Genomic DNA, 23066 nt, shown 5'->3' with positions numbered 1-23066 from the left:
TATGAATAAAATACCATGACATCCACCACACATATCAGCGGAGTGCAGAATCTATCTGCCTTCTCCTCGATCAGATTCACCAAAATCGCATTACATCACATGACCTACAACTAAGCAATGGTCCAAGTTGGTCTAGATCAGTGGTTCTTAACCTTGTTAGGGAGATACCGAACCCAACCGGTTCATATGCACATTCACCGAACCCTTCATTAGTGAGAAATAAAAAGTCAGATTTTTTGCAAATTCAAGACATTAAAAAATGCATTTATTAAAAACAGAAAAAATGTAAACACAATTAGTACGATTACATAGTCAACATTTTTTCAATTGTGCATAAAATGAACCAGCCAGTGATGGCCAAGCGAGCGTGTCATAACTAATTAACATGTCGGGTGTGTCTTCATCTCCATGGCAGAGGCTTTGTCGAACCCCCTTAGACTGATTAACCGAACCCTTAGGGTTTGATCGAACCCAGGTTAAGAACCACTGGTCTAGAGTCTCATTTACTTTCAGTCACCAAATGGTCAAATGGCGCAGGGAACGCCCTCTCTCTGCCACAACGGTTTCCAAATTAAAAACAAACAAAAAAAACAAACAAGTTAAACTATACTTGCCCTGGCACAAAAATCAAGATGCGGCAGGTTTTATACCGAGCACACGTGCGAAAATGGAGCCCTCTGTTTCAGTTTTCCATTCAACCTAAACTGGAAGTGACAATTAAACAGCTAAAAGCATGAACATGTTGCATCAGATTTGGAGAACTGTACGAGTGAGTGCAGGCCCTAAGGAATACTTCCAAAAGTGTTTTGATTAAGTTTGAGTGTTTCCATCAGTTAAAATGTGTTAGAAGCATAAGGGAGGGTAAATCTCTGATGAAAAACGAAAAGGTTTTATATGGCCTCTCTTTATTGTGGATTTTCCACTGTGGGTTGGTCTGGAACATATCCACAGTAAATATTTTCACGATCATTTCGGTACATAAAATCAATGTGGATGGAGGATTAAATGATTATGTCTATCATGTTAGTGACCTAGCCTAATGGCAAATACATGTTTTATGTATGTAACTGTAACTACGTCTCTACAGTAACTGCTCCATGTGATTAGCATCATATCATTGACCTTGATTATTTTATGTACTGTACACACATGGGAATGAGTAAAATTTTAGCTTGAGGATTACATGACTGTCATATTAATTACATGTCCAAAATCTGGTAATTTCATCACTGTGGATACCAGAGGAAGCGCAAAAGTTGTGCATGCAACGGCATGCTAGGATGCCAGCGGCTCTGACAAGCATGTGACATCACGGCAAATGCCTGAGACAAAGATCAAAAGTGTGATAATGGGCATGATTAACTCACTACATGTCAGATGACACATTTGATAAACATTTTGACTATCTTGGAAAACATTCACAATTATAAAGCCATTGAATGTATTTACAGCAAATGAATTATGAGGTGTGATACATCCCAATAAATATAATTGAGACTGTGAAATGTGCTTTTCGTTTACACTCAGCACAGACATCAACATGCAAAATGAGACAAAATTTGCCTCATCTTTAACTGACTTTCTCTTGGGAAAAGTGCACACACACACACACACACACACACACACACACTCACACACACAAACACACACAGGGATGGTGTCTAATCTTTCTCTGTCTCATCCTGCCCTTATGATAAACTGCCTGTCTAACATTGTTTTTCTTATCAACTGTGCATGTGCGTGCATGTGTGTGTGTGTGTGTGTGTGTTTGCGCATTTGAGTACGTGTGCATCTGTGTGTCAGCCAGACCACGACTTGCAAGCATTAGCATCTCCACACGCCTTCTTCGTCTGACTCCCCCCTCCTCCTCATCTTCCTTCTCCTCCTTCACTCTCTCCATCTTTTGTCCTTCCCTCTCTAACCTGTTATCTGATTATTTGGCTGTGTCCCTCCTTCTCCAGGTCCATTTCACAGGATCCAGGATGTAGTTAAGTGTGTTCATTCATTACCTAATTAATCAATTTACCATGCACTAATTCTTTCTCATCAGCTAATACTGTAGTTAGCATATTAAATGTGGTGGTGGGAGTCTGTGAGGGGAGCGCGGCTGAAGGGTTTCTTTTTGAGTGTGTGTTCAATTATCAACCCTCATTATTATCATGTGAAAGTCAGGAAGTAAAGAAAGCCTCCATCGCTGATCTGGAAAATCAGAGCATAATCACTATTCCTTTCAAAAGGCAACGGTGAGCAATCAGTATTTTGTGTGCACCATCATTTAGAATTTGCCATCGTTTATTGTGCCGGCCACAGAAGAAAAACCTTGTAATCTTGCAGCACTAATATAGTTTCCAGCACACATTCGTTCCCAATCAGGCGCATGATGTTTTTCCCGTCCTTTTGGTGCAATTATTTTGTCACTGGGCTTGCAGAGTCAGAAGTTCAAAAGCAGAAATAAATCTTCAGGTTGAATAATATGTTGGGAAAAAATGTCATTGACACTTCTAGTCTTTGCTGATTACAACTGGTATTTTCTAATGTGTGGGACATTCATCATTTTGGGGCAACATTGAGTTGAGCAACTGTGAAAAAAATGCAAGAATGCTGTGAACGTGCCCCCCCCTCCCCCGGCCCAAGTTCTATTTCCCAGTGCTGAGAGCTGCCCATTGCTCCGGCGTGTCGCTAATGGGATTTGCTTGCTGTGTTCACTATTGTGATGCGTTCAATGCATAGGCACCCTCTTTGGCAATGCATGTAAAATGTGCTTATTTAAGATAAAAGTCTTACATTCTGTATGTGCTCGATGCAGGCATAAAGAGAAATGAACAATTTTAAAACATAGAATTTTTTATTCATAATGTTATTTGGAGAATGCGAGCTACGTCCTGAATATTCCTGTTGACTCAGGTTTTTAAATTAGAATTTGATTTATTGTAACTTGAATCGCAAAAGCCAAACACAATTGGTTTTAGGACACTTGAAAATGTCTGTTTTGACCTTCAAAAACAATCTCCCATAGAAAGTAAAGGAAATATAAATCAACACTTGTCTTAGCGGACTCACATGTACAGGAAACTTACAATACTTTGCACATTTAAATGTTGCATTTTAAGCACTGCCATTAAAAGCAACATTTCCACATGCCACAGGCAGACACAACTTGCCTCGCAAAGAGATTGGATATGGCCTCCTTTAAATTTAACTGCTGGACGAAGAAGTGGGCTCCATGCTCTTATTGACTGCAAATGCTAGAAGAGGAACTTGAGGTCGATACAGATGAAGTTAAGTAACCATCCATTCATAAATTTTCTAATCTGCTTATCCTCACAAGGGTCGCGGGCGTGCTGGAGTATATCCCAGCTGTCTTCGGGCAGTAGGCAAGGAACACCCTGAAGTGGTTGCCAGCCAATCGCAGTGCACACAAAGACGAATAACCATCCACACTCACACTCACACCGAGGGTCATTTTTGAGGGTTCCATTAGCCTGTCATGCACGTTTTTTGGAGTGTGTGAGGAAAGCGGAGTACCCGGAGAAAACCCATGCAGACTCAGGGAGGACATGCAAACTCCACACAGGGAGGCCGAAGCTAGAATCGAACCCTGCACCTCAGCACTGTGAGGCGAACGTGCTAACCAGTTGACAACGTGCCGCCCAAGTTAAGTAACTATGGTGACTATTCGTTTTTGTTTTTCAAATTAGTATAAATACCTTGATAAAAGCTGGAACTAACATTCTTTTTGGAAATGTTTCGTGTACATTTTCTATACTAAACAGTGGCAGGATAAATACACTCAGTAGCTTTGTGAAGACAATGTCAAAGTGACTTACATTTGCAGACATTTTTATTCAGCCGAGCTATTCATTAGCTTGACATTATTTGTGTAGTTACGAGTTAGTCACATTAAAATATATGATGAAATTGAAAGGCAAGATACAGTCAAACCTCTTTTCAACGTATCATGCTTACGTTTTCACCCCTATAACGTTCGCAATTCATTTCCCTTTTGCCGATTTTGCTTACAACGAACACTTTCATAACGTTAACATCGACCAGATTTTTCCCCACAAGAGTGAAAAGGCCTTCGCTACGACGGACCGTGGGAAGCTAATTGCCACCGCGACCTCGCTTATGAACGAGATGTACAGCGCGGGATTCCGCTCCATTGCTTCGCAACGCTACTGATCACCTCTTATATTTTTGTACCGCCGGAGGCACGGCGCACATGGTCTGAAAACATGTCTGGTAAACGGAATCAAATCTCACTCTCTGCAAAGGCTGAAATTGTCACTCACTTTCGAAAGGGATTCTCCCAGACGAAACTCAGCCGAGGCTACCAATTTGCAAAGTCGACAATTTCGACACTCATCCGTAAAGGCGACAAAATCATGACAGAGTTCGAGGCCAACAGATTGAAGGATGATCGTAAGCGGCACATTGTGAACTGGAGAAAGCATTATTTTGTACTTGGTTTGTTTATTGAACATAAAACATATATACAGTAATAATTTGACAGAAAATAAGGTAGATAAAAAAAGAAAGAAATCAATCTTCATACAACACAGTTATTATGTTCAAGGGAGTAGGAAGAAGTAAAAAACTTATCTAGTCCTACCCCGTTATGTGATTGTATCTAATAAATCATTTTTATATCAATCAGAAAAGAAAAAAGTAAGAAGAAAGAAGTCTCCATTAAGGCTCATACTTTACCCTTAACCGTGATATTTTTACAACTTTTGGTTTGTATCGGGATTATATACTTCCACACCCTGACACTCTTGTGTCAATTTTCTCTTGTATTCATAATGGATATTTATATACCTTTCTCTATTTATCAACTTAGTTCTGATTTATCATTATATTTAATGTTTTGAATTTATCATTTTAACTCTGATTGATGTAGGTTGTTTGTACTATTTTTTTGAATTTGTTTTTGAACTCAGCAAGCGATTTACTCATTTTCAGGTCCGTTTCGAGATTATTCCACAGATTAACGCCTTTGATAGATACACTTCTTTGCTTGATGTTTGTTCTTGTTTTGAGTTTTTTGAATAAGTTGGTACCTCTTAAATCATAGCTGCTTTCTCGAATTTCGAAAAACTTCTGAATGTTTTGGCAGAGCAGGTTATTGTGTGCTTTGTACATTAATTGGGCGATTTTAAAGTCAACCAGGTCATAAAATTTCATCGTATTTAATTTGATAAATAGTGGATTTGTGGGTTCCGTATATTTTGATCTATTAATAATTCGAATTGCTTTTTTTTGTAGGTTGAGAATAGGGAGTGTGTTTGTTTTGCAGGCATTTCCCCATATTTCCACACAGTAGGTCATATATGGTAATAATAATGAAGTGTATAATGTATACAAAGATCTCTTATTTAGCACTTCCTTGGTTTTGTAGAGGATCCCTACGGTTTTGGCTATTTTTCTTTTTACGTTATCGATATGTGGCTTCCAACATAGTTTTGAGTCTATTACTAATCCGAGAAACTTGGTTTCATACGCTCTTTCTATCTCAATTGAGTTTACCATAATTTTAGCTTGGTGTTTGATTGGTCTTGTGCCAAAAACAATTAACTTCGATTTTTTCAGGTTAAGTGACAATTTATTTCTGTCGAACCAGTTTTTTAATTTGTTTAATTCGTTTTCTACGGTTGTCAGGAGCTGTTTCAGATTTATTCCAGAACAGTAGAAAGTTGTATCATCAGCAAATAGGACACATTTAAATTGTTTTGAGACCTTGCAGATATCATTTATATATAAGATGAATAGTTTTGGACCAAGCACTGACCCCTGAGGAACTCCGTGAGTGATTTTTAGTTGATTCGTTTTTTTATTGTTGAGTTGCACGTACTGATATCTGTTTTCTAAATAACTTTTTATCCATTTATAAGCTACACCTCTAATGCCGTATCTTTCTAGTTTTTTCAATAATATACTGTGATCTATTGTGTCAAAAGCTTTTTTTAGATCTAGGAAAACCCCAACAGTAAATTCTTTGTTGTCTATATTAGTGGCTAATGCTTCCACAAACTCCATAACTGCCATTGAGGTGGTCCGTTTTTCCCTGAAGCCATATTGATTCTCACTTAACAGCGCATGCTTTTGTATAAAGCTATCAAGTCTGCGAGAAAATAGTTTTTCTAATATTTTTGAAAATTGTGGTAGTAGTGATATTGGTCTATAATTTGTAAACCGATGTCTTTCTCCACTTTTATAGATTGGAATAACTTTAGCAATTTTCATTTTTGATGGAAAGATACCAGCTTTGAATGACAGGTTGCATATGTGCGTGAAAGGTCGCACTACATATTCTATAATCTGCTTTATTATTGTCATGTCAATATTAAAGCAATCAGTTGACTTTTTATTTTTAAAAGTTTTTATAATATTTGATACTTCTTCTTGTTTTACAGCAGTAAGGAACATCGTGGAGGAGTTTTTTTCTACATATCTATCTATTTCAAACAAGTTTGTTGGATCAGGAATTTGTTTTGCTAGGTTACTGCCGATGTTGACAAAATACTCATTAAATTCAGTTGCTATTTCTGCAGTTTTTTCCAAAATAGTATTTTTGCCTTTGATAAAATACTCTGGATAATACATTTTTTTAGGACTATTTCTGATTACTTGGTTAAGTATCTTCCATATTTCTTGTGTGTTACTTTTATTCTGCTCTAATAGTGCATGATAATGATCTCTTTTACTGGTTCTTATAATATTTACTAGTTTATTTTTATAGGTCTTATATTTTTTTTCTGCTTCTTCAGTTCTCAATTTTAAAAACAATTTATATAAATAGTTTTTCTTTTTACATGCGTTTTCTATGCCTTTCGTTATCCATGGCTTACTTGGGTCTTTATACTTTTTGGAGACTTTAGTTAATGGAAAATGTTTATCATATAAAGAGATTATGGTAGACTGAAATACTTCAAACGCTGTATTTGGGTCTTCGTTTGAGTAGACCTCGGTCCAGTTTTGTTTTTCTAGGTCTTGCTTAAAGGCGTCGGTGGAGCGTTGGGTTCTTAGTCTTATTTCTGTTATGTGAGTTGTTGACTTAGCTTTTCTATCAAAATAATTATGAAAAACTGCAAAAACAGGTAGGTGGTCACTTATGTCATTAATGAGAAGTCCACTTTCCATTTTATGGTCAATCTTATTTATAAATATGTTATCTATTAATGTGGCCGTGTCAACTGTTATTCTGCTAGGTTTCAGGATTACTGGGAAAAAGCTGTTGCTGTACATAGTATTTATGAAGTCGGTTGTTTTTTTGTGTCCATTTGGGTTTAATAAGTCAATGTTAAAGTCACTACATATTATTCGTGTTTTCTTATCGTTGTTGTAACTGAGCATATCTGTTAGTTTTTTATTGAATGTGTCAATACATGATCCTGGTGTCCTATAGATGCAACTTATGATGATATTTGATGCCTTTTTATTATGTATTTCAATGGTTAGACATTCCATTAGGTTTTCTATTGTGTTTGTCAATCTCTCGATTTTACTGCATTTAAGTGCTTTGTCTACATATATTGCAACCCCCCCTCCTTTTTTGTTTTCCCTATTAGTTGCAAACATTTCATAACCTTCTATTTCCATTTCAGTTGTTTTATCTTCATCAAGCCAAGTTTCTGATATGGCAATTATTTTAAATTTATTGAATTTAGTCAGGTATTCTTTGATTTTTGTGAAGTTTTTATAGAGACTTCTACTGTTTAAGCAGTAGAAGAACTTCAGCAGAATAAATGTAAAGAAGATAAATGTTGACCTTGATTATCCTGATGTTGGCACATTTTAAGAGGCTCTTCTACGATGATATTTAGTCTTTGTGGAAAAAGTAGCGACAGGGTTTTTTTCATGCATTTCCAATGAATTTAGGGACGTGGTGTGATGTCCTTTAGAGACACGGGAGTCCGTGTTTGCTCTGACAATGATTCTGCTCAAAAGTGTTTGCTCTCGGAAATGTGTCTGAGTGGTCTGTTTTCATTGTGTCACACACACTCGAGAATCTCGCCCTTCTGATCTCTCCTCCTTATCGCTATTTCCATTCCTTTTATTCCGGTGGTCCCTAAAAGCCATTACTGTATGTCTGAGTACTCACAATCAAGCAGGCAGGCGCACCATTAAATATGCACAGCACACTTATTTAACACACACACACACACACACACACACGCACACACTGTCACCAAGGGTTCTTGTGTTGGTTTGAAAAATAACGTGTAAAGAAAATGGGTGATTTTAATTGTGTGTTTTCCAAGTAGTATGTTGAGTGTTTGTATGATCGAAGTTTGAGTTAAATATTTTAAATGAAAATAATCCATTCCATGGTCAAACTGTGGCCATTGTTTTATTCATGAGTGCCTTGAGAGAATTATGAATATTAAAGAGTATTCCAACTACCCCTTTTAGCATACGGCTTATCACTCTTCAAGATCACAGGTGGTCTGAGTTTTCGCGCTCGCTTATCGCATCCAGTTTATTTGTCGATATATGAGAGTGAATGTGACCTACAAGTGACCCGTCATTGCAGTGAACCCAGCAAGCACGCATAATTTGTGAAACATGAGAGTTGGCAGCATTTTTATTGCCCGAGGAGCAGTTGCAGTGCCTTGCACAAGGGCAGCTCAGCCATGTATGCGGGGGCAGGGGGTTTTGGTGGTACAATTTTAGAACATCTGGGAGCACAATCTACCAACCTGATTCATGAAGGCAACTCTCTGCAAGCAGATGGGACAGTTGACTTCAATCCAGATTATTTGAGGGAGCCTCTCAGAGTTCAGCATAATGGACCAGCTTTGTGTTAATTGCGTGCCAATGTGACAAACCATTCGTCAACTATCTTAACTGTAGTTGGAGGCGATGTTTGACACTCGCAGGCAGAAAGCGACACACATCTAAATTGAAGGAGCAGTGATTCCCAACCAGTGTGCCAACAGCGGGCTATGAGTGATCATCAGGTGCGTCGCGGAAAATTCGTCATTGTCACTTATTGATATGAAAAATTATTTATATTACCAAAACATATTTCATACGATACAATGCATCTTTATTTATGTATATCGCGCTTTCGCAACAGCTGCAGCTGTAACAATTGTTGATTCATGATGTATAGTGGCAGGTGGAACAATGAAATGCCTTTCCACTCGATGATAAAAGGTACATAATTAACCGGTGTTGTCAACTGTTTGTAAAATTGCAAAGTAAAGTGACATATTTCTGTCGAGCATTCGTGGAATGTCGAGCTAAGGAGCGTTTCTTTAAAGATCTGAAGGATTTTTGACAAATTAGGAAATAGTGAGATTTTTCTTAGCACAAAACAAGAAAGTGCATAAACATGAGTTAAAAAAATAAAATTGCACGCAGATGAACGAGAACACATTCTTATTTGTTTGTTTTTTTTTGTCATTGTTTGCTCCTTTATGATGTGATGCAAAGGTGAAAACTACAAAGTAGTGCCCCCTTATTCTTGGCCTCGCTCTCGGTCTATTTATCCATCCATCAGTGTCAAACACACGCATTTGTGTGATAGGCATGGAAACAAAGCCAGAAGGTAAAAATGTGTTTGAAGCCCGTGTCTCATTATCATGCCTGCTGTGACGCGGAACACACTGAGGCACGATTGTGAGAATTTTGATATTGTTCATCTTTACAAGGGAGAAAAAGTACAAGCTGTATATTTTCATGTTGATGGTGGCACTGTGGCGCATTCTCTTCTTCACTGAGGGTCCAGGAATGCCTGCTGATATTTCCTCTTGATGTCTAATGCCTTCAGAACGAACACACAAACCGGCAAAAGCGCACACAAACACATACTGACAAAAACGTGTCGTTGAAGTGACACTTCAAACAAAGCTTTTGTCTGCAGCCTGACAGCTATTCCTCTTCCCCCTCACCCCACTCCTCCCCCTCTCATTATCCCCCTCACTCCTCCCTGTCATTTTAAAGCACTCCTACGATCTGCGCAGACACCCCCAGCCCCTTCCCTCCACTCCATGAACACACACAGTGAACACATCCGAGGGTTTAGACTTAATTGAGCCGCTCGGCTTAATGCAGGCTAAATAAAACGCAAAGACCCAAAGTGTATATGAAGGGCTTTGCATAACACCGCTTGAGATAAAGGTATAATAATCAGGCGCGTTTCATCTGTTAGAAGCGCAGGCTTGGATGAATAAAATGATTTCTTCACGATGTTCAGAATCACTCATTAAAAAAGGCACATTATAGCTGTCACTTTGAAGTCACTGTTGAAATCGCTTGTTGCAGGAGCAAAATTTCATTGTGTTTGCCAACTCCTGAGTTTTTATGTAAAATATTCATTTCGAAGGCTCCTAACCTTTTAGATTTTCTGTTCATTGTGAGATGGACTCTAAGGATTTTGTATTGACGACTTTCTGTATTTTCATTCCTTTCCGGTTTCCTGGTTCCCATCATTCATAATTTATGTTATTTAACGCAGGAAAAAAAAATGGCGATCTATCGGTCAGCGCGCCTGCCCCTCAGTCAAAAAGTTCTGGGTTTGAATCTTGACCCTCCTGAGTGGTGTTTGGATATTCTTGTGCTTGTCTGGGATTTTCTCCAGGTACTCTGGCTTTCTCCCACGTTCCAGAAACACACGCGTTCGGTTCACTGAAGACTAAATTGTGAACGTGAGCATAATCGTGTGTCCCATAGACGGCTAGGACGGGCTCCAGCTCACCCGTGACTCAAATGAGGAAATAATGTAATGAGCGGTGTAGAAAATGGATGAATGAATAAGTACAGCACTTGTTCAGTATTTAATGTGTGAAGAGCCAAGAGGGTTACACAATCCCAGTGCCACTTCATGCTGTCATGACAGACGGGAGCAAATGACAAGAAGCCAGACAGACTCATTAGGTTTTCCTCGGTGGCTATTGACCTTGTAATATGTGACTGCTCCCTACCCCCCGTCCTGTCATAGCTCAGCCGTGTCGTGTGTCACTCGTCACAATTCACGATAATCGCAATTACTTGTTCAAGACGGCAAGTTGTGACGCATCAACTCAACAGCAATTAGGGTTGGGCTTGGAACATGATTGACATTTTGTAAGCTAAGTCATAAAAGGAAATAAACTCGCGCTAGGGTGCGGTGATGGTAAATGCAAGTTACTGTGCAAGTGTTGAAAGACTTTGTTTCAGCTGTTACAAACCGGTGAATGTGAATCGCACTGATGAGCTCATGATGTCACACAGAGACGAACAACCATCCTGCCTCAAAGCACTAACAAATGCAGCATGTCTAACATTTCTGACCGCCGACCTTTCGAAGTGCATGGGAATGCCACTTGCATTCAGAGGCAAATGCACTGTGATTTTAACCACAAAAGAGAAATCCTAATTATAATGTAGGATCATTTATGATATATTTAGATCACACTGATCTGGCAAGTTTGCTTCTTTGCAGTGTCAAAAACAAAAGGGAAAGTTGCACAAACAGCTAAAAAGCCTTTCATTTGCATATTCCAGTACCACAGCGTGCATCACCATGCCCCCTCAAATTGCAACAATCTCCTGGCTTCATATTTGGGTTGAGAATTTGATTAATGAGAGTAAAATATTCCCGCTGGTCACAGTAAATGTATGTCGCTGGAGGCATGCATCCCTTTCTCCTACCATTTATTTTTTGATCGTAACACATTGTTTTTGCAAAATGAAACATTTTAGCTTTTCATCTCCAAATCACTGTTCCAAAAAAAAAAGGCAAGATCCCCAAATTTCCTTGGCCAGGAAATGACAGAATTTAGTTGTTACCCTCCATTACAAAATTGACTGAAAAATGTAATTGGTTGGTCCATCTGGTGTTCCTGTGTTTCTGAACTACAAATCTGGTTGTCATATTAACCAGTATACATGCCGAGTGATCACAATCAATCAGTGGTGGGTAATTGTCCTTTAGAACGTCAATTTATGGCATAAACGGTGACGAAAAAGCCCAGTATTGACAATGCAGCCAGAAGGAGAGACAGAAACACCAATCACAGAATACATGCTGGTTGAGGTTCCTTTCCCCCAAAACTTTTATTTTGTTGACTGATGTAATGGCATTCAAAAGTATTGGAAAATTCTGTGTATTTGTAAAATAAATAAATAAAATAAGATTAAATTTAAAAAATAAAAATAAAAAGAGGCCATCTGGTCACCTTATTGCGATGGAGAGACACATTTCTCTTTTAATCAAATGCTTTTACTGATAATGTTAGCAGACAGCACTGCTCCATATCACATTTGTCTTCCTAGCTGTCCTGCTGCTATAATAACCACTGCCAAAGTAGTTATGCACTGTAGCTGAAACTGAAATGGCCATAGCAAAAACATGAGTTTGAAGTGAGTTGTGCTGTACTGTGCCACTTGGTGGAAATAGGGCTTGAAACCAGCATGATGCTCCTCAAATCACTTGCGCCTTTGACAACTCTGCAACCAAATCTATCAGGACCCATATACATTTACTGAGAGAAATTAGATTTTATTTTTTTTGGGTGTTTTTTTTTTTTTGTTGCAATTTTGCAATTTGTGCTTCTTAAGCAATCTGAAGGCTGTATTCCATGATTTTGCTACAGGCTGGAGTGGGAAGCCTGAATGGGAAAAAAAAGCCCCCATTAATGGCTTCACTAACACCTGTGCCTTTCCGACAGTGTCATATCACCCAATCTGCTCTGAAAAGAGCTCATCAGGACTGTGGGAAGCATTTAAACATAAAAGCCCCCATTTGCATGTTTTCTCATTTAAATGAGTGGAGCTACTGCATGCTGTCAGTGTTCACTGTTTTACTGTTTTGCTTCAAAGTGATATAATAAATTGGCTCTTTTTGCTCAATTATAAAGTGTGTATTTACAAAACATAGTTTCAGATGTGAGATAAATGGTGATATATTCACTTGAGCCGAAACAAATGCCTTTCATCTTCAGAGGAACGCTCTAATCCCCAGTAACTGTGCAAAATGTGTGCACAGGCTCATTGAGCTCAGATGGCAAAGAAAAACTTTGCTGCAAATGTCTGCATGGCTTTAAATTAGTTGAAACATATTTCATGTGGTTGCCTTGAACTCTTCTGACAGTTCTTCCCATAAGACACAAATACTGCATGTGCTCAGTGGTGCAGACCCACAAACTCTCGGTGACACATGCAGGCCGCAAAGCTTCTTTCCAAATCAGGGGTAGGCAAGTACAGTTCTAGAGAGCCACAGTCCTGCTTGTTTTCGAAGTTCCCTCTTCCAACACACCTGATTGAAATGATCAGAATCCTTCTCAGGCTTTACAGAGCTTGCTGATGAGCAAATCGTTTGGATCAGCTGCGTTGTAGCAGGGAGAGATGGAAAACATGTCACACTTTGGCGCTCTCGGACCGGAGTGGCCTATCCCTGATCTCGATACACTTTTAACCGGTAGATACTTATTACTTCGACAAATTAAGTGTTCATTTCCCACCAGTATTCCACGGCACGTCGGTTGAGAATCCATGATCAAAACCACTGTGAAAATGTAGGGTGTTAATGTAGTACCTTTGATGTGTGGAGATCATTAAAGATGATTTAAATATAGAGCATCTTGGTGTATGTATATGCTACGCTCAATGTTTGTCCGTCATTAAATAGTGTGCAGTCATGTGGAGGTTACTCTCATTTCAATCGCTATTTCGGGTCAACTTAAATGCTCTGTAATGTTTAATGTTTGTTTTATCTTTTAGTTTGACGATGTCACAGCCTGCAGTCGACACGTATTTATGTATGTGGGATGTTTCAAGTGTTCCTCGAATGTGATGCGTCACTTGAACAGGACGTGGAAATAGACTGTCAAATGAACATCACATAGGCATTACAGTACGTACAGAATTGTGCACTTGGACCTGCAATGTAAATCCAACTTTAAATAGCAAAAAGCACACAAACACATTTCTTATGCAGAAGTAGATTCCTTCATTTATTCGTCATAAGCCTGAAGGTTTTTCTTGACTGACCACAATCAATGACAACTAAATGGTGCAGAAGAATCAAAAGAAGGAATAAATGAATAAACTGAGAAATCAGTGATACAGTATCCCGAAAGTATTTTTATTCTCATCCAGAAGGTAGTAAAGATGATATGATGGCCCGATTAGTGTTGCTTGACATGCACTTTCTTGGCACAAACATACGGACTGAGATCGTCGCAGACGTGTTCATGCCACATTTCAGCTGCAAGAAAAAAACAAAACAAAAGGAATACGACATGAAATCCTCAGAAGACTGAATTTTGATGACATTTCTACAAAACAAAGAAGTGGATTCATTTTTACATGGGGTCTCGATGTCCACACAGTCCTCAAGTGGTAATGGTATACCAGGCTCAAAGTCACTGAAAGTTCCACTGCTGCCGTCAGTCCACACCAAGTTACCCTCCTGCAAGACAAAAAGCTCCATTTGAATAAGTCACAAGAAAACGACAGCTTGGATTTTCATCCGATATTTGGTAATCCGTTCATTTAAGGTAAATCCACCTTGATTGTGTTGAAACATTATCAGCATGATCATCGTGAAACTGATATTTGAAGTCATACTCGGAGCAGGAAGGTGGAGAACGCAGTCAGCTGATTGGAATGTGATTGTCAAAAGTGTCATTTATCCTGAAAGCTAAGTGCATTTATAAGGAGTCGTCCCAAAGCCAGCGCGGATTTGACCAGTGTCCACCTGTCGGTGAAGCGACATGATTAATTCCAGGGCACTGCAGTTTCCCCTTCTCATAAAGACTGACGCTCAACTCTACTTGCTTCGGTTAAGCCGGTGACAAGATTGAGCCGGGAGGACACATTCATGTTCTATGTGGCAAGGAGATTTCCCGTGAGCGCAATCGACATGAATGAAACCGAACTTCAGTACTGAGCAAGGTTTTACCAGGAGAGTGTCATGGTATCCAATCCAGGTCTCTTCAAAAATACCAGCGCCTTCCCGAATTATTTCAATAATCACTTGGTTCTCCAGGGCATTGTTGATTGAGGCCAGATTCCCACCAAGAATGTTGCAGATGTGCTGACGTGACAAAACCAAACAAAGAAATGAAAAACAAAAAAGCAGTGTTTATCACGTAAACTGTTATGAACGATGCCGCGACTACTTGGTGAAAGTCTTCCAAACCTCTGCATCAGCAAAGGTTTTCTGATCATGTTGGAAGATGAAACAGCGATCATTCAACCGAGTCCAGCCTTTAGGGCAGTACCCTGCAACACAATTTTAGCCCTTTTAGGCAACAACTCAATCTGGGGGAAGAAGGTGAGGAAGAAATCCAAGGGTGAGACGAAGACTAACCTTTCAACGTTTGACAGGACTGTGAAGATGAAAAGCAAGAGGGCAAATCATGACTGATCATCAAACACAATCGCAAATATACATCCGTTGAAGTCACCAGGTGAAATTTTGACTTACGATTCCAGTCAACAGTCCACAGATCCCGCAAAGGAGGAGCAAGGAGCGAAGAGCAGATGCCATCTGTGCGGTGACAGAAGAATACAGTTCTTCATTTGTGCGTTTGACCATGCGGGTTACAATCTGATCATATCTGTAATCTATCTCATGTGGTGTGGTTTGAAATGTTCCTGTTAGTAATACATTTTATTGCGTGAAGTTACCTTTGCGATGGTGATGCTTGATGCTGAAAATAACTCCGAGCAGTCCTTTTTATACGCTGGGTTGACACACCCCATAAATGTTAAATATGGCAATCATTGTTTTGCCACATGACACACCAGACGAGTTCTCCAACAACCTATGGAAAGCTGTTCAGGCGAGTCACCTGTGTAGCTTTTGGGGAGGTTTTAACGAGCAAGGGTAACTTTTTTCATGTGATGTGCATCTGGGCAATTATCCCGAAATGAAGCCTAGACGAGAACTGACACGTTCAGTCAGGTCAAGTTTATTTTTATCGCCCTTCACAACAAAAGAGTCTTCACAAGCCAACAGTTGAATCATATTTGCGACATCCCCTGATCTAAACACTCCAAGGAGAAATTGTTGGATTTGATAATGATGATTGTTTTTTTAGATTAACTCCCCTCTCACAAGGAAATGTTAACATTCTTTGGGAAACGAGTTTTGTGAAACAAAAGGCACAAGATGAGAAGCAGGGTGGTGCACCTGCACACACTGAAATGTTCTCTTGACTGAATAGACCAGCTTAACCGAGTAATGCCAGCATTATTCACTAAGCACAAAACACACCTCACACGCCTCAGCACTTACATTTGGGTGGACCCATACCTCCGTAATGAAGGACACACCTATCCACATTGTTGTTTAGTATACCAGTATCCCAGTCAAATGAGGTCGTGATTGTTTTCAAAGTATGTGCTTGTTGAGTCACACAGAAGGAAGGCTTGGGAGTCTAAAAATGCCCGAGCAGGAGGTGACGTAAGACCTTAATGAATCTTTGTCTTTATAATTACTCTTCATGGCAGAAACTGCAACATTTGTTGAATATGCATGAATCTGTTTCAACGTCTTGTCACACATTCTGGCCAGCTGTCCTTTTTCTTGTCAGCATCTGAGCCAAAGTTAGGCAACTCCGGTCCTAGAGAGCCGCAGTGCTGCTTGTTTTCGAAATTCCCTCTTCCAACACACCTGATTCAGATGATCAGAATCATTCTGAGGCTTTACAGAGCGTGCTGGTGAGCTGCTCACATGGATCAGGTGTGTTGCAGCAGGGAGAGATGGAAAGCATGCAGGGTCACGGCTCTCTACGACCAGAGTTGCCTACCCCGATCTAAATACAGTATTGACAGAACACGCAGGACTATGGTCTGCGCATTACGTAGCCCTGCTGCATCATCTTTTTCTTGTTGCTCAAATGTTTCATGTTTGGACTGTCAAGTGTTTCCCAAGCTGACTAATCATGCATTGTGTGTAATGCACTTTGCCAACTAGGTAGTACTCACAAAACGATTGGGCCAGATTCACATCAAAACATTTTCTTTTCTAAAAAGTTTTTTTATTTTTTTGTCGCCTGCTCCAGGCCAAAGAGGAAAAGAATCATCTGGACCTATGTGGAGTTTGCATGTTCTCCCCGGGTACTCCGGTTACCTCACGCATTCCAAAATCATGCATGGCAGGCTGATTGAAGACTCTAAATTGTCCCTGGGTGTGAGTGTGTGCGCGGATGGTTGTTCGTCTGTGTGTGCCCTGTGATTGGCTGGCAACCGGTTCAGGGTGTCCCCCGCCTACTGCCCGTAGATGGCTGGGATGGGCTCCACAACATCCCGACTTCATCAGATGTGGAATTTCTAAGACTGCAATAAGACTCAGTGGCCATCCATTATACAAGACCAGTATTGTTGCTTTTAAATACCTGAAAATGTGCTGTGGATGTACGAGAGCAGGCAATAAAGCAGTGTGCCTGCTTATGTGTGAACGTGTGCAAGCGTTCGGGCGTACGTGTGTGTGTGTGTGTGCGCGCGCGTGTGTGTGTGTGTGTGTGTGCGTGTGTGTGTGTGTGTGTGTGTGTTTGAGCGACTGAAAAGAGTGTGTGTGTAATAGTTATCAGGGGAGACCAGCAGAGCTCTGTTGAGATTAAATTCCCAGAGCCTACTGTGGCTATCAGCATTACTTCAGGACACACGCACACACAAAACAAACAGAAAGCTGCCACCATTTCATTCAAAAAAAACAAAAAAACACCACAAACAATATGTTGACTGCTCTTTCATTTCTAGACTAAAGAATGAAGTAATTTAGATGAATCGATTTTTTGAAACTACGATGTTAAATAAAATCTCCATTCCTGCAAATGAAAAAATAAATAATGTTTTCTCTATCACAACTCATGATCAGAGAGTGAAAAAGTGTGGCAGGCATACATTTCAAAAAAAAAAAAGTATATACAGTATATATATATATATGTATATATATATACATATATATATACTGTATATATGCAAGATATTATTTTGCCCAGCATTACAGTCATCAACATAATGTTTCACAAAACATAGTATATGGTTCAACTAAAACCAGCAAAATTAAATACTTGTACTTGCAATTGAGAGATTACGTGTTTAAAAAAAAATCTAATGTGTGTCAAGAAGCAACAGACAGCGATCTGCAAAATAACTCAGGCAGCTGTTGTGTGTCTCTGGCATGGGGGAAAATAACCAATAAGCATTAATGCATCTTCATGATTATGTAAGATGCAATGTCCACAACTGACCTATTATAATTTGAGAATACCGGCGCACGGAATGACATTACAAGTGGGAAAATAGATTTTCTTTCCACGGTAATTGATAAGAAAGACGTTCAGCTTTTATTACGTACTAATTGGTGTCCGATAATTTCATTCATTATTGCTCCCTCCTCTGTTGCATCACAAATCGTCTTACTGCTCTCAGTGGCCAAATTCCATGAAGCCTTGGCCACGTCTTGCACTTTTTTTTACTCCAAACAAAGCACATGTGTCATGGTGAAAGCAGAGCTCGATGTCAGTATGGCCTATGTGGGTCTATATTTCACTTTTATCAAGAAAGAACAAAATTTGGCAAGACTAGTGCAAAACACCTCATTGCATAAACACACATCACATCACAACACATTTTCCTGTCAATGCAAGAGTCAAAACAGCTCATAGTTTTACAGTTCAACACCACTGCAAAGTAAAACCAAAAAAAATGTAAATGAAACTATTGTTGAATTAATGCCAGGCACTGTCAATGAAAATGAAGATTCTTCAATTTCCACTCTCTTTGTTTTTTTTCCATGGAGATATGACGGAATTAAGTCCTGGGAATGGTTTCCGCTAACAGTGTTTGTTTATAGCCGTATCGACCTGCGCAACACAATGAAGTACTTACAAGAAGGGGCGGCACGATGTAAGCACATCGCGGTCTGCCTCTCCCACGTCTTCAGATTACAGCTCTTGAATGCAATCCACAACATTTAACGTTATGGCAACAAACGTCCTTTGTGTTTTTCACAGTGTGAATCTTTCATACACTGTATTGCCGGTGGTGTGTTAAGATGCTCATCTCATCTTCTCAGTGATGGATATACATATCTCTTGTGTGTGTATGGTGCTTGTCCTGTATATTTGTGGCATGTGACTTAGTGAGCTGTCACTTATCTCCGTGTACTAGTGATGGGTCCAGCGACACCGATGCGTTGACGCATGCGCCGGGCTCACAGAGCAAACCACGTGTCGGTGCATGTGCTGCTTCATTACGTCACGTGATTGACACGTGAACTGCACCGGCGCAGTTTAGACTGCATCGGCTGCGTTGACACAGTCCGGGCTGCTAATTGACACATCGGCTGCGTTGACACAGTCCAGGCTGCTAATTGACACGTGAACTGCACCTGTGCAGTTTAGACTGCATCGGCTGCTTGGCACAGTCCAAGCTGCGGCACTTAGTCCAGGGGGCGTCCACTCAGTGCAGAGGGCGTTGACGCAGCAAAAGCCCGCACAGTGTATCCTAAGGAAGTGCGTCTGGCGACACGATGCCGATTGCCGAAACAAGCCAGACCTCACCCTCGCTCGAATAAAAATATATGTTTGGGCAATACGGAAAACACACTGATTATCAGAAAAAATGTGTCCGTCTGACTTCGAGCGTCATGTCGGCTGTCATATAATAGGCTATTATTATATGAGAAGTGCTTTATGAACGTTTGTACTGTACGTCATACTCCAGTTGATTGAGAGGTCCCGCCTATAAGGGGGAGTTCCAGAAAGTGACTGCGAGTGAGCACACCGCATGTTTGATGACTCTGCCACGTTGTTATTAAAAGTCACATAAAACGTAAACCTTGTCTGCTGACCATCATTACACCGGCTAGGCTAGTTTAGCTGTTGTCGTAGTTCAAAGCTTGATATGTGGCGTGGGTTGGGTCGGCGCCGCGAGTACGTGCTCGCGCTCACAGCAGAGAGCAGCAGACTATCGACTGCTGAGACGCGCTTCACTCGAGTGACGTTGCTACAGTACGTGCATATTATGGAGCAGCTTCTGGACAAATACAAATTGTCCGCCGTGTAGAGCCATTTTGATCTCCTTTTGGAGAATAAGGTATTTATTAAAATCTCCTTGTCTCTCCAAGTGCCTCTCGGATTTTTGACATGTCTTATTCCATTGTGTGTGTGTGTTCTCCACAACAGGGGAAATAGCATGCATTAAACGCAACAGACTGAAATTTAAAACACTGGAGCATCTTATTTTTCTAAATCAAAATTTGTGAAGACAAAGCCCATAAGCATCCTCATTCACATGATTTTCACATTATTGAAACACATTGAATGATACAATATGAATGCATGGATGTGAATGATATTGTCAAGGGTCAATGTCATCTTTATTGTCAAATATGCTTTATGTATGACATGCAGCATAGATGAAATTTCTTCCTCTCAACCCTCAGTGCATACATGCATGCAAACATGCTGTGCATTAAACACACACAGCTAAGAAAGGATAGCAGCTACCCTGTATAAAAAAGACATGTAATCTGAACAGTATAGACAATATAAACAGCATAAACAACAACATAAACAATGGCGCTTGTAGCTATTGTGGGTAGAGTGAGGTAGTGCATTGTATACACGTCATCATCAAATCAGTTTGTTCAGTCTGTCAAGTGGGTTGGCTGCAGGGATTTTGAAGGTCCAGCAGGTGGCAGTGGTCAGCGACACAGTATCAGTACAGTATCAACACAGTGTGTCATTGTGTCGACACGCCTCATGAGGCCTCATGGACCCATCACTACCGTGTACTGACAATGATGAACACGCTCTCTCTATGTCTCTCTCTCTCTCTCTCTCTCTCTCACTCTCACATACACACACACACACACACACACACACATGCACATGCACACACACACACACAAAAACAGATTTGTCAATCATTTTCCTGGAATTCCCATTACTCTGTTACGTTTTGCCCATGCCTTCATCTCATCCTACTTTCCTGTCCTCATCCCTCTACTCAGTCTTTCATCATTCTCTTATTTTCTTTCCTTTTTAAGAAACAGTCGGTTTCCCTGGAAGTATTTTTTTTCCCCTTCCTGTGGCCTATATGACCCCCCCCCCCCCCCACCACCACCTTCTCCCTTTTCTCGTCGCCTCTCTCTATTCTTCCTACTTCCCACTCGCAAAACCTACTGGGAGATTAAATGTCGGAGGAGAGGTATGGTGCAGGAAAAGAGAATGTCTCTTTTAATTGTGTTGATGGCTAATTAGGCCCTCTGTCTCCTCTCCGTGCAGTGCATTGAGTAAAACAGATGCCCTTTCCTGGGTCAACAGGGCAGAGGCGTGCACGTAGCGTGTGCTTGTTCGCACACACTTTAAACCTCTAAGAGCCGCTCGTACATTTCTCTGTGGACTGTTCGACCGCAGCTGATTGAAAAAGGTTTTGGGTTAGCATCGTAAAAGGTAGGCTTTGCTTAAAAACAGACATATGTTAGAAACAATCAGCATGGTAACTATTTGCCACAGATCGCCTGTTTCAATTAATGCGTCCGGCTGTTTTACACAGGAAGCGATGATGAATCATATACCCAGCACCCCTCAGGGGTGAGCTATAAGCCAAGAAAGAGAACTTCCCAGAACAACTGATTAAAAGCACACTTAATTCTGATTTGATCAACGACGCCATGAGAGGACATGGCATCAACACGACAGGATTATACACCCAACTAACTCACATCCCACTAAAGTTAAAAACGAATGAATGAATGACAGTGGCCATCTGATACCATATGGTACTCAGTCATGAAAAAAAATGAGTTGCCCCTTTGGGAATGATCACTCTTAATGTTGTTTGAGGAAGAATGATTATATCTATTTTTTTGTGCTATAGAGCTTGATACACTTACGATAAATAGTCACTCTTATGCAGCTGTAGATCTTGTAGCATTTTTCAGACTCAGAACTGCTGGCTGATGAGCACTGCGGAGAATTGAAAGAGACACGTGTATATGGGGGAGAGCAAAAAAGACAAGCGCATGGCTACAACTCTGAGGAGCGGCAGTTTCATATCATATTTAGCCAACAAAGTTGACACGTGTGTGAAAGTCTTGTTTGAGCTCTGTGTGGAGGTACAAATGTCAGCAAAAACGTAATTTAGTAATGAGCACTGCTGCAAGGATATCCACTAAAATGGCTGACGCGCAGTGCCAAAAAACGATATTCCGAAATAAATATCACCCGATGGCTTATCAATGTATATTTCATGAGAATGTCAAGGATACATTCAAAAAACGTTTTCATCAGTTGTGAAGTGTACATAAAAAAGAAAAATGAAATCGTATCCAATTATTCAATGAATCGATGGAACAATCGATAGAATAATGGGTCTTCAATGTAGGGACCGGGGGCCAGGTCAGGCCCACCAATCATGTTGCTGCGGCCCGGGGAAGATTGCCAAAAAGAAAAAAAACCCCCACAAACATAAAATAAATGAAAGTCTTATTTTCATGCCATTCAACTTTGAGCAACAGTACAACTAAAGTATATCTTTAATTTACTGCACGTTGCTCTATGGAAATTGAGCGTATGAATGGATCTTTGTATGTCGGTTTTCTGTTTTTTGAGGTCAGAAATGACTGGTTGGGGTATTGTCTCTCGGCTACCATGCTTTTATTTGCCATCGTTGGTGCTCAGTATTGTCCACATGTCAGACATAAAAAGGCAGTAGTTTCTGCCAGTGGATTGCTCTCAGCGGGCAACACTAATGAGTTTTTCTCTTGGTTTCCTTTTAGCCATTTGGAGTCAGAGCGCAGTGTCCTCAAAAGGAGAGAATGGGAGAGGAGGACCCAGGAGGTACAGCAGGATGAAGATTTGTTCTCCACTGGATTCAACCTCTTTGGGGAACCTTACAAAGTAAGTAAGAGTGACTGATTGGACCCTCCATAGTTTTGGATTACAGTCATAGTACTGAATTCATGTTTGGGAAACTGTTGATTAATTATGTAAATAAAACATAAGCAATTAATTATGTATATATTACAGTTTAAGTGATAGATTTGACGTTCCCAACCAGGGGTGGTGTGGAAGTGATGTATTGCTACTCACAATTGCAATTTTTCCACTAGCATA

At 40.2% G+C, this 23066-nt stretch overlaps 2 protein-coding genes across 4 annotated transcripts in view; one reads left to right on the top strand and one right to left on the bottom strand.

Annotated features, from left to right (window-relative positions):
• The window catches only part of aff2 (AF4/FMR2 family, member 2), a 154897-nt gene that overhangs the window by 30385 nt on the left and 101446 nt on the right, over positions 1–23066 (top strand). For both annotated transcript variants that reach the window (XM_086138462.1, XM_086138453.1), the window contains exon 2: positions 22730–22850. In XM_086138462.1, the coding sequence (XP_085994588.1) occupies positions 22730–22850 (121 nt within the window). The remainder of the gene's footprint in view (positions 1–22729; positions 22851–23066) is intronic.
• On the bottom strand, positions 14051–15645 carry LOC147208628 (galactose-specific lectin nattectin-like). 2 transcript variants are annotated; one of them, XM_086105975.1, is made up of 7 exons: positions 15622–15645; positions 15419–15481; positions 15302–15320; positions 15131–15213; positions 14891–15025; positions 14296–14398; positions 14051–14194 (listed from the first exon to the last, which is right to left on the bottom strand). In XM_086105975.1, exons 2-7 carry the CDS (start codon positions 15479–15481, stop codon positions 14115–14117), a joined length of 483 nt encoding a protein of 160 aa, XP_085962101.1. In that variant the 5' UTR covers positions 15622–15645; the 3' UTR covers positions 14051–14114. The 2 variants fall into 2 exon arrangements, with proteins under 2 accessions (XP_085962101.1, XP_085962102.1); XM_086105976.1 differs by lacking the exon at positions 15622–15645 and having other exon boundaries at positions 15419–15544.

This window comes from Hippocampus guttulatus, chromosome 2, assembly GCF_054856545.1.
Source record: "Hippocampus guttulatus isolate MCC_2025c chromosome 2, RoL_Hgut_1.0, whole genome shotgun sequence".
NCBI lineage: Eukaryota > Metazoa > Chordata > Actinopteri > Syngnathiformes > Syngnathidae > Hippocampus > Hippocampus guttulatus.
This window is presented reverse-complemented; position numbering and strand designations above follow the sequence as displayed.

Coding starts and splice junctions, on each gene's coding strand:
- LOC147208628 (XM_086105976.1), bottom strand. CDS start 15,529: ATGGTCAAACGCACAAATGAAGAACTGTATTCTTCTGTCACCGCACAG. Junction 15,026..15,130: donor AAACCTTTGCTGATGCAGAG/GTTTGGAAGACT, acceptor TTGTCACGTCAG/CACATCTGCAACATTCTTGG. Junction 14,399..14,890: donor GATACCATGACACTCTCCTG/GTAAAACCTTGC, acceptor TTTGTCTTGCAG/GAGGGTAACTTGGTGTGGAC.